Source organism: Acanthisitta chloris, unplaced genomic scaffold (genome assembly GCF_000695815.1).
Source record: "Acanthisitta chloris isolate BGI_N310 unplaced genomic scaffold, ASM69581v1 scaffold30166, whole genome shotgun sequence".
NCBI classification, from domain to species: domain Eukaryota; kingdom Metazoa; phylum Chordata; class Aves; order Passeriformes; family Acanthisittidae; genus Acanthisitta; species Acanthisitta chloris.
In genome coordinates, this window is record NW_008679232.1 from 5,866 (window position 1) to 17,731 (window position 11,866).

The window sequence follows — 11,866 nt, forward strand, 5'->3', positions numbered from 1 at the left end:
GTCACCAGAGAAACTTCCCCAAACCAACTATGTCTTCAAATTCCACCTCCAGTGTGTGAATTTGGCTCTTTAATATGCCAATCATCCCCATCCCAACCCCAATCCCAATCCCAACTGGTTGAAACACCATGAAAATGTGGATTATCCAAGAACAGCTGGGTATTTCAATTCTCTTGGATAGTGAATAATACTGAATTTTTGGATAATATTCCAGGGAATGTTTCAATGTCCAAATGCTTACTGGATTTTGTCATTGGCTTCCCAGGCATCCAATATCCTCTGCACCAGGCAGCACTTCTGGAACAGCTGGAAGGGAAAACCAGGGAGAACACTCAGGATATTCCACAGGGATACTCAGAGCAGGAGTCAGAGCTCTGGCTCCTTCTGCCCCTTCCTTCAACAGCTCCAGTTCCAGCCCTTCCCTTGCCCAAGAGCCCAAATTCCTTCTTTCCCAGGCATTTTCTCAGAGGATCCAGGGGGAACAGCAGCAGCTCTAACCCCCTAGGCTGCTCCTGGGCTTCCTGCAGGCAGGAAGTTTCACCATTAGGGCCCCAAAGAAGAGCTGAAATCTTCATGTTTTTATCCAATATTTTGAGGCATTTTTCCTATGGAACCAGAACTAAACAGTAGTGGAATCCCAAGATCAGTAAACAAGATGTGTTTTTGTGGTTACTTAGGGATGAGATGCTAAAAATCAATGTACAAAGCACCTGAAGGACCTCAAAACCCACCAATGGATCATCATAAATCCGTAACAAATAAACTCCACACTTGGAATAGCTCATCCCACCATGTGCTGGGTGGTGCCCATGCAGAGCAGCCCCCTGAGCCAGGTGTGGTGGCAGCAGCACTCACATGTGTGACCATGAGGTTCTCGGGGGGCTGTGCTGGCTCCAAGCTCTCCGGGGCCGCGTTCCCATTCAGCACCTCCTCCTTGCTCTCAGGCTCGGCCGTGGGAGCCTTTCCCTCGTGCACAGAGTGGGACAGAATAGCTGCTATGGACAGTTCCACTTGAAAATGCAAAAAGTTATTCCATGTGTATTTAAAAAATAAGTCCTGGAAGAAAAGAGAGAGACAGAAGAATTTAGTGTGGATAAATGATCCCATTTTTCAGGCTGTTAAGTACCTTTAAGGACCTCTCTCCAACCCCTTTCCAACTCGCCCTGGGATCCAGTGACTGTAGGATATTAAATCTTGCTGTTTCATCAGCAATTCCCTAACACACTTTTCCTTCACCTCAGTCCCCACCCCTGGCTGTGCTCCATCAGGCTCAGGGGAACCTTCTGCTCTCCCCAACTCCTGCCAGGAGGTGCAGCCAGGTGGGGTCAGGCTCTGCTCCCAGGGAACAGGGACAGCACAAGGGAAACACCTCAGGCTGTGCCAGGGGAGGCTCAGGTTGGACATGAGGAGGAATTTCCTCATGGAAAGGGCTGTCAGGCCCTGGAATGTGCTGCCCAGGGAGGTGGTGGAGTCACCACCCCTGGAGGTGTCCAAGGAAGGACTGGAGGACTGGACATGGCTCTCAGTGTTCTGGGCTAGCTGGCAAGTGGGGATGGGGCACAGGGTGGACTTGATGACCTTGGAGGTCTTTTCCAACCTTAATGACCCTGGGAGTGTGAGGAGCAATGGAGCTCTCAGGAGCCCACACACACATCCCACCAGGCTGTTTCCACCCTCCACTGCACTAACAAGGAATGTGCAGCATGAGCTTCAGTTCAAACTCGCAAACAATTCCATGTGGATCCCCAAAGCTGCTCCAAGCACAGATGCTCCAATGTGCAGCAGATCAGAAACACAATCAGGCTCTGGCCCACATGGAACAAACCAGCGTGCCCGGAGGAGGTCCCAGCTGGAAGTCCCTCCCCACTGCCCAGGGTGCTCACAAGTAACAAGTCCATGGTGCTGAGCCTGCATAGTTCCTGGTTGATGCTGGGAGTGTTGGTGTGGAGCAGAGCAGCGATGAGCCGGGAGCCATGGAGCCGCGCGTTGCCCAGCGGCTCCTCCAGCACCCCAATCGTGGTCAGGATTGCTGATTTCTGCAGGGACAGTAGCAGGGTCAGCACCAACGTGCCTCCAGGCCACAGGCAGGGTCTGCTGTGCCCAGGGACAGCACCAATGGCTGTAAAGCCACGACAAGTTCCACCTCCACACGAGGAGGAACTCGTCTCCATGGAGGTGGCAGAGCAGAGGAACAGCAGCCCGGGGAGGGCCCGGAGTCTCCTCTCTGGAGACATCCCAACCTCAGCTGGCCACGTCTGACCGAGCATCAGGAGCCTTTGGAGAGACCAGGGATTCCCAGGACTGCGGGGAAAGCGAAGCCCCAAGGATGATGAGGAGGAGGTGTCCTACCTTGGGGGGGCAGAGCAGCAGCTGGTGGAAGTCCTTGAGCCGCGGTTCGATGCCGTGTAAGATGCTGCTGTTGACAGTATAAGACCTTTCGAATCCCTGAGTGTACGAGTCCATCAGCCCTTCCACCCTGCCAGGGAAAGTACAGCAGGGAAGGTTGGACTACATGTGCTCTCCTGGAAAACAGCTGGGAGTGTCACAGAACCATGGGACCACTGAGGCTGGAAAAGGTTCTGAGGCACCGAGTCCAACTGTTCCCCCAGGCACCACTGACCATGTCCCCACGTGCCATACCCACATGGCCATTACATCCCTTCAGGGATGTGACTCCAGCCCTGGGCCAGGGCTGGACATGCCACTCTGCTGGACACCTTCCACCCCAGAACTCTCCTTGCCTTCTCTCTCCTCTGTCTCCAGAAAAAGAAATCAAAGGGGATATAACTTTAAAAAACAAAATTAAAACTACGTAGCCATAGAGAGATTCACGGAATCATGGAATGGTTTGGGTGGGAGCGACCTTAAATCCCACCCCTGTCCTGGGCAGGGACACCTCCCACCAGCCAAGGCTGATCCAACCCCATCCCACATGGACTGAGGGCTGGAGCAGCCACAGCTGCTCTGGGCACCCTGTGCCAATGCTGCAGCACCTCCCAGCCAGGAATTCCTTCCCAATATCCCTCTGGCAGTGGGAAGCCATTCCCCCTTGCCTATCACTGCTTGTCCTTGCTGCCATCTGAAGACACTTCCCAGCAGGCCAAGAGAAGTCCTCTCGCCCCCAGACCTGGCCTGGGTGCCCAGCAGCCCCGTGGGGATGGCAGCCCTGACTCACCCGGAGCGCCGCGTCTCCAGCAGGGTCAGGAGAACTTGTGTGCCGTTCACGATGCAATTCTCTGTCTGTTCACCATCAAACATGTTCTTCAGGAGCTGCTCCACACATTCCTGCCTGGTGGGACACACACACACAGGGTAAAGATCACAACAATGATGATCTGGCAGAAGATTCCATCACAGAATCTCCACTTTTGGGCTCTCTGGACAAAACGGCTGCAGCTCTCACTACGGAACTTTGGGACACATCTAGCCATGTCAATCAATTCCCACCTCTCTGAGCCTTGACCCGAGATCAAACACCTCCCAAGCCCTAAGAGATCTGGGACAGGAGAGGATGACCCAGGAAGGGCTGGACCTTCCTGGGGCCTTTCCAGCCCTGAAATCAGCCTGAAAAAGCCTTCAAATTGCAGGATAATTAGGTGAGATCCCACTTTTCTCCTGCTCTTTGCCATGTGAGATGAATAATGGATGGGAGGAGCAGGAGGCTGAGGCCAGAACTGCTCCAGTTCCTGCCCACAGCAGCATTCCAGCTCCTTCCCTGCGGATGTCCTGGACAGCTCTCCAAACCCAGCACTCAGCAGTGCCTCTCCTGCCTTCCCCACTCACGTGTGCAACTCTCACCAGTTCCTCCAATTCACAGCTGAGTTTGTACTACTTCCTAACCTTCTGAAATCTCATTTCCATCAATATCAATAAAACATGAGCTAAAGATCTAGAATGCCATGAATAATGCAGGAGAGGGAATGATTTTAGTAAGGAGCATCCAAATACACTGTCAGCACAGCGAGACGGGGAAGAGGCAGGAAAAAGGGGTAAATTCACTGCAATTAAGCCATTCCCTTTTATTGCAGGCAGTGAGTAATGTGGGATAGATGTTTATCCCTAACCCTGATCCTGCCCCATCCCAGCTCCTTCATGCTGCACCAGCTCAGCACTAATCTGTGACACAGAGATGATAAAACTTATTCCTTGGGGCATCCACAGCCTCCCTGGGCAATCTGTGCCAGTGTCTCACCACCCTCACAAGAATCAATTTCTGCCTAAGATCTAATCTAACTTTCCCCTTTCCGTTACTCCCCATTGCTCCTTGTCCTGTCCCTGCAGCTCCTAACCAAGTCCCTCTCCAGGAGCCCCTTCAGCTCCTGCAGGTGCTCTGAGGTCTCCACACAACCTTCTCTCCAGGCTGAACAGCCCCAACTCTCTCAGCTCAGATGGAGCCACAACCCCCAAACAAGACCATTCAGCAACATGACACCTTGAAAGTGACCCCAGTGGTGGCCCAGGGGTTGAGCCCAGGCCTGAGACACACACACTGTACACCAGTGGGAGCCAGCCCCAGCAGCCTGGGGCTCCGTGGAGGTACTTACGATTCCAGTGCTGTGAGAAGTGGGTCTGGCTCTGGCATGTCCTGCAGCTGAGTACTCTGGTCTCTGCTCAGCCTGATGATGTCACACAAGGTCTGGGAAGCGTTGGACTGCCTCTGGGAATAAGGACACAGAGCACAGTCAGTGCTTAGGCCTCTGCTCAGCTCCCTCTGGCCCTCGTGGGGAATGTCACACAGCTGGGAATGCAAAGCCATGGATGGGGATGTAAAACCATGGAAGGGGAGAAAATGGAAGAGGGAAATTCAGGTTAGATGTTAGGAAGTTTTCCCTGTGAGGGTGGTGAGGCACTGGCACAGGTTGCCCAGGGAGGCTGTGGATGCCCCAGGGAGCTTGTGGGTGCCTTAGGGAGGCAGTAGATGCCCCAACCCTGGCAGTGTTTCACTCCAGGTTGGATCAAGCCTTGAGCAACCTGCTCTGGTGGGAGGTGTCCCTGCCCAGGGCAGGGGGTGGCACTGCGTGATCTCTAAGGTCCATCCCAACCCCTTAACTTTCCGTAAGATCCCAGTTTTGGCTGCCACACCGGAGGTGATTCATGGGTTAGACACAGCCTGGATTCTTTGCTTTACCAGACTGCAAAATCAGAGAGATCTGCCTGAGTTCAGCTGCAGTTAAGGAGTTCAGAGAGGAAGATTCTGCTTAATCTTCCTCCTCACTCCTGTCAACTTGCACATTCCCAACCCAAATACTTCATCCCTCCTGCTCCCAGCTCAGGTTTCCCGCAAGGAAGGAAAGAAATGGCTTGATAAACCCTTTACAACTCAATTACTAAGGATTAAAAGGCTTCAACGTGATGCTGTGAGGACCTAATCCTCTGGCCCTGGCCGGAGCCTCTTGGGCGCGTGGTGACAGTGCCAGCCTCGGCCAGCTCCACCAGCACACAACACAGTGGCACCTCCCAGTTCACCTCCCAGGACTGACTCGGGCTGGGATTAGCTCAAGGAATTGCAGGCTCAGCGTTTTTCTGGGCTCAGACAATTCCACCTTGGAGGTTTTACCCTTCAATTCTTACTTAGGATAAAAAGATCTGAAAATTACCTAAACTGGGTAATAAATACTCAGGATATCACAAGTTCCTCCTAAACCCAAGGGAAGTTTCCATGTCTGTGGATTTGGGATGAGCTGAAGCAGCAGCAGAATGAAGCAGCAAAACAAGTCAAAAGCAGATGAGAACCACACCAGAAGGAGCTGGTGCAGAGGGAGGACAGGAGGTGCATCCACACGGCCCTCAGCAGCTCCTCTGGACATCACCCGGGACCACCAGAGGCACAAGGGAGTCCACAGGATCCTGCAGGACTCCCCACCCCAGAGCCAAAGCTGCTCATACTCACATCCTCATCCTGGCTCGAATGGATCAGCTCCACCAGCCTCTGGATGATCTTTGCTTCATTAAGCCACTGCAGGGGAAGGAAGAGGGAAAGAAAAACCTTGTTGGACAGCCCAGAACTCAGAACAAAAGGAGCTTTGAGAGGCTCTCCTTCTCCCTCCTAATCCCAGCCACAGGCAGGACCCAGAGGCATGGAGAAGGATGGATCCTGGTTTGCATCAGCCATGGAACTGAAATCCTAAATAGCTCTGGAAAACATGGAACGGAGCAGTGGCAAAGCAGTAACAAACACTCTCAGCACCATGCCCTTCTCCCACCCGTTCCTGCTCTTCCTGCTGCGTGCACAGTGATCCCAGCCCCTTCCAGCTGCTGAGGGTGGCTGTGACTGTACCTCCACAGCCCTGCTTGCTCCACACCAACCTCAACAGCTTCCTCCTCCTGGTGCACACCAGCCCATGCAAACCAGGAATGTCCCCCAAAGGATCCCTTCCACCTTCACCTGCCCAGCCCCAACACATCCTCATCTCCTCCCAACTCTCCTCACTCACATTTCCACACCCTGTCCCAGGCCAAGCGCTGATGTCTGACATCAGCCACAGAACCAATCTAACACATCCTCAGCTGCTCCTGACAGCTCAGCCCATGGGGTGGAAAGGAAAGGGACTTTGGAGGGTTCTGCAAGGACAGGAGCATGTAATCATGGATTTGAGTGGGACAGGACATCAAACTCCATCCAGTACCACCTCTGCCCCAGGCAGAGACACCTCCCCCAGCCCAGGCTGCTCCCAGCCCCATGCAACCTGGCCTGGAACGCTCCCAGGGATGGAGCAGCCACAGCTGCTCTGGGCACCCTGTGCCAGTGCCTCAGCACCTCCCAGCCAGGAATCCCTTCCCTATCTTCCACCTGTCCCCGCCCTCTGGCAGTGGGAAGCCATTCCTTGTGTCCTGTACTTCCAGGCCCTTGGAGTGACCGGGGCAGGTAGGAGCTGTCGCTGCCCATGGCTGGGGGTGGCACTGGGTAGGCTTTAAGGTCCCTCCCACCCAAACCCTCCTGGGATTCCATGAGATCCCGGACAGGAGACTTGCCCAGGAATCATTCCCAGGGAGGCTGTGGGGGCAGCGAGCAGGAGGTGGTTGATTTGTCTTCAAACCAACAAGGCTCCTGTGTGCTGCTCCTGCTCCCAACCACTGCTGGGAACACCTGGATCAGGTGTGCCCAGGCCCCACAGAGCAAGTGGGATGTGGCAAACTGGTCCAAGCAAACTGGGAGTTTGAGCTTGGAGCTGAGGAAGCTGTGGGCTGGGAGGAGCCGTGGAGGCACCGCAGAACCCACGTGCTGTGCCACCACCACACAGTGATGTGCAGGAGGGCATGGAATGCCTCATCACAAAAGGGAGCTCATGAGGGAGAACATGCACAACCGAGCCCCAGGGAGCACATGGTGCTGCTCCATGTGGAGATGATGTTCCTAACCCACAGCAGTGACATGCAGGAGGGCACAGGATGCCTCATCCCACATGAAGCTCCTGAGGGAGGACATGGACAAGCAGCTCCCAAGGAGCACATTGTGGAGATGATGTTCCTCACCCACAGCAGGTGCATTCCTAGCAGGCACTGTGCTTCCAGGGGATGGGAATGATAGGGGAGAAGAGAAAATGTAACACTATCTTCTGGATGAATTCCAAAAGGGTTTTCCTGCAGACACTATGTCCAGGACTTCCTGGACGCTGATTTCACATGGAAGAAGGAACAGGCAGAGAACACCCAAGAATTAGGGGATGGAGTGGGAGCAACTGGAAGCTGGGCACATGGGAAAAGCTGTTTCACTTCCAGGTGTGCACAATGGCTTGGGAGTCACAGGTGAGGAGAAACAGTTCCCTCCAGGAAGTCATGGAGCCACCTGAGCACATGGACGGTACAGGGAGGGAGGTAGGACACTCCAGGAATGAGGAGCCTAGTGCCAGCCACAACTGCTGCTGGGCACAGCTCAGCCTCCCCTGGAGCAGCTGCCAAGGCTGGAGGACCTTGGATGACCTTGGCTGGCCACTCCTTGCTCCTGAGGCCACGTGGGCGCTGAGGCCACTGCCAAGGGGTACCTCAGGTGTGTCACGAGGGGAGACAGACCCTGCCAGGATGAAGCCCTGGATCAGGCCCTGAGCTGCCTCTCACATCCTTGCCAGGTCTGACTGGCTGAGCTCCAGCTTTCCCAACACCATCCTGCTGCTCCGGCTCCAGCCCTGCTCCTGCTCCAGCTCATGCCCTGCTCCTGGGTGCTCCACAGTGTGAGCGTCACCGAGGCCAAGTGCTGGTCCTGCCCTTGAGTCACACCAACCCCATGGGACGCTGGATGTTTGGGAACTTCTTGGAAGGCAGTCAGTTGTCCAGGGAAAACACTACTCAGTTCCAGGCCAGGCTGGATGGGGCTTGGAGCAACCTGGGCTAGTGGAAGGTGTCCCTGCCCATGGCAGGGGGTGGGATGAGATAGGCTTTAAGGTCCTCCCAACCCAAAGCATTCCCTGATTCCATAATCACATACACAGTGAGAAATCAACCAAATTCCTGTCCCAGCTGAGTCTAAAACTCAGAAGCAACACCAATTCCCTTTGTCCAACTCTCCAGTAGGAACAGCTGGAGCAAGGGCTGGTTGCTCCATGGAAAAAGGAGCTGAGAACCCTTTGCCGCGGGACTGGGCCACGCTGAAGGACACCGCACACCCAGCTCCAGCCCCACGGAGAGCAGCTCCCAGAGCAGTGGAGCACAGCCCAGGCCCAGCCTGCTCACGTTGAGCACGTCGTGCCGCAGCGCCGCCGGCTCCACGCAGCTGATGAGGCGCAGCAGCAGGTCCATCATGGCAGAGGTGTCTATGTGCTTTAGCACCAGGCTGATGAATTTCTCCTTTTTCCTTAGAAATGTGATCACCTGCAGGGAAAAGGCACTGTCAGTCACACAGCTCCCCAGGCTTCACCACCTTCCCTCTGCCAGCCCATCTGGATGCCAAGCTGGGATGGGAAATGCTCCAGAGAACAAGGAACAATGGTCTTACTCCAAGGCAAGATTGAACGGGATCTTTTAAGCCATTTTTTCTCTCCTCAGTGCCCCAAGGAAACCCAAGGAGTAAGAGCCTCAAGTGAAGGTAGAGGAGCTGCTGGAGGACCTGGTTTAGGGTTCAGGGGTTGCAGCAGTGACAGGTCAATGGCTGCACTTGATGATCTTACAGGTCTCCTCCAACCCTGCTGATTCCATGACTGTCCCTTCCTCCCAGCTCCCCGACAGCCTTTGTTTGAAAACCCGATTTAAGTGGGATGTGTATTCCTAAATCCCTGTCCAGCCCATGCTTCCAGCACCCCTTTGCAGGGATGGGCCTGAGGCATTGCTTACGGAATGGGATGACTGAGGATCACAGGATGCCTCAAGATGGCTCAGGATGGAAGATAAAGCTTTAGATGTGGCCTGGGAATGTCCCAGGTAGGGCAGATCCAAACCCAACACCATGGGAAGGTCTAAGCCAGCAGCTCTCTCCACTGAGGGATCCCAGGAACCTTTTGGAGGCCACGTTTCAACTCCAGCCCTAAACTCAGCTCTAGGAAAAACCTGAGCTCCTGAGGGCACAACAACCCAACCACCACAGCACAGAGAGCACAGCAGGGAATCACCTGTGCCAAATCCCATCACTACCTGTTCTGTTTTCCGTGCAATGAGGTTGCCTATGGTCTTGCTGAAGAAACTGGCAAGCAGAGGGTTCAGGGGAGGCTCATGATCCAGGAAGTCATAGAGGATGTTGAGCAGAGTCTCATCCCCCCCAAGCTTGTCGTTGATCTGGGGCACGTCCGAGGTGAGCAGCTCACAGGCCGTGTTGGGGTACCTTCAGGGACAGGGGCACAGTAACAGACCTGGGGGGAGAACTCTCCGGGACATCTGCCCTCAGCAAAGCTCTCATGGAAGGAAGGTTCCCTGGGAGGTGCTGAGGCACTGGCACAGGCTGCCCAGAGCAGTGTAGCTGCTCCAGCCCTGGAAGTGTTCCAGGCCAGTCGGGATGGGGTTGGAGCAGCCTGGGCTGGTGGGAGGTGTCCCTGCCTGGACAGGGGGGGGCTGGGATGAGGTTTAAGGCTTTTCCCGCCCAAACCATTCCATGATTCCATAAAATATTACATATTTCATTCGTTTTCCAGCTCACTCCCTTTTCTGGGTTTGAAAACACATCGAGTCCAGAGATTTCCACCTTTCCTGCTTGCTATTCCGACAGAACCCTCCTCAGGGCCCTCCCAAGATGCTGATTTGGAGTCAACACCAGGAGATGCTGCTTTTTTAACACAAACTCAATGAACCTTTAAAACCAAACCAACAAACCTCTAACAACTCCCTGCAAACCCTCAAACGCTGCAAAACATTCCCAGTGCTCAAAGCCACCAAAGAGGTCACATCCACCTCCCACCAGAGGAGCAACCAAGGTGGAAGCCTTGCTGGCTGCCACAACCAAGACCTCCCCAGGTGCTGCTGTGCCCCAGGGCAGATGCCAATACCTACTTGAAGCGAACCTTCTCATCCATGTCCACGGGGGGCTCATGGGTGATGAGGGTGACCAGTTCCTCCATGCAGCGCTGCTGGCACAGGAAGTCCAGCAGCTTCCTGTTCTGCGCCTTGCACTCCTGGAGGATGTCATCTTCGTCCATCAGCTCGTGAAGTGTCACATCCTCCTTGTCCAGCAGCTTGTCCACGTGTGATGTTGTGTTCAAATCAAACTTCCAGAACATGGTGATGGGACACAACTAGCTGCAAGGCAAAAAGGGAGGAGTTAATCCTCCTTCTTCGTTACCTCTTATCATGCAATTGCTAAGGCTGGAAAAGACCTCCAGGACCATCAAGCCCAATGTTAACCACGTTCACCCCTAACCAGTGTCCTCCTGGAGCCCTCTAAGGCACTGGAAGGGGCTCTGAGGTCTCCCTGGAGCTTCTCTCCTCCAGGTGAGCACCCCCAGCTCTCCCAGCCTGCCTCCAGGGCAGAGGTGCCCAGTCCCTCTGATTGTCTCCTCTGGAGCTGATCCAGCAGTTTGCCGGAGCTGTTGTGTTTATTTCCTGTTAGAACCAGTGACTATGGGAATATTTAACTTAGCTAGCCCTTGGAGTATCTCCGTGGCCTCTCTGGACTCTCTCCACATCCTCCTGTGTTGGTGCCCAGAGTTGGACACAGTGTAGGTCACATCCTTTCCAGGGAAAGTGCCAGTGCCTCAGCACCTCCCAGCCAGGAATCCCTTCCCAATATCCCACCTGTCCCTGCCCTCTGGCAGTGGGAAGCCATTCCCTGGGTCCTGTCCCTCCAGGCCTTGTCCCAAGTCCCTCTCCAACCATTAACACCAGGAGCACCTGCCATTCCCCAGGACGGAGGTGCCAAGCACAGCTTACACAGACACTCACTCCGTAGGATGAAGCCTCTGGGATGAGGATGTCCCTGCCCTGTGCCACATTCCCAGATTATCTGCCTGGGAGCATGTGATTCCATACACAGGACCACAAAGCTTTTTATAACCTAACTCACATCACCATTTCCTCAGCAGCAGGAACCATCTCCAACCATTGCTTGGCATTTTCCAGCATCCACAAATGTCCCTGACCTTCACCAGTTCCACACAACCTCAGCTCCAACACCACTCCGACATTAGCTTTGGGAAAACCCTCTGGGAGTGTTTCCTGGGAGGGCTCTGCTGCAGGCACCACAGCAGGGACATGGAAAAGCGTCAAGATCCCAATTTTTTCATTAGATTTCAAATATTTGTGTCCCTCCAGTGCAGCTTTCACAGAGAACCTCAACTGAAGTGCTCCCAGTCATGACCACATGGAAAGAGTCCTGGAGTTCCTTTGGAACCTCCAGGCCTGGGGCAGCTCTGGGCCCTCAGGACAGCAGAGACATGGAGGGGCTGGAGGTGTGCAGGGTAGGGCATGGAGCTGGGAAGGGGCTGGAGCAGCAGGAGAGGCTGAGGGAGCT

General features: G+C 54.4%; 1 protein-coding gene across 1 annotated transcript in view; it reads right to left on the reverse strand.

Moving 5' to 3' along the window:
- The window catches only part of PPP6R2 (protein phosphatase 6, regulatory subunit 2), a gene marked incomplete at its 3' end in the record, with an annotated part of 19,047 nt that overhangs the window by 5,855 nt on the left and 1,326 nt on the right, over window positions 1–11,866 (reverse strand). Inside the window, exons 2-11 of the mRNA XM_009077217.1 lie at window positions 10,411–10,656; window positions 9,562–9,748; window positions 8,668–8,805; window positions 5,891–5,956; window positions 4,545–4,657; window positions 3,176–3,289; window positions 2,350–2,476; window positions 1,884–2,036; window positions 856–1,056; window positions 242–306 (exon numbers count right to left, since the gene is read on the reverse strand). Of these exons, the coding sequence (XP_009075465.1) occupies window positions 242–306; window positions 856–1,056; window positions 1,884–2,036; window positions 2,350–2,476; window positions 3,176–3,289; window positions 4,545–4,657; window positions 5,891–5,956; window positions 8,668–8,805; window positions 9,562–9,748; window positions 10,411–10,637 (1,391 nt within the window). The remainder of the gene's footprint in view (window positions 1–241; window positions 307–855; window positions 1,057–1,883; window positions 2,037–2,349; window positions 2,477–3,175; window positions 3,290–4,544; window positions 4,658–5,890; window positions 5,957–8,667; window positions 8,806–9,561; window positions 9,749–10,410; window positions 10,657–11,866) is intronic.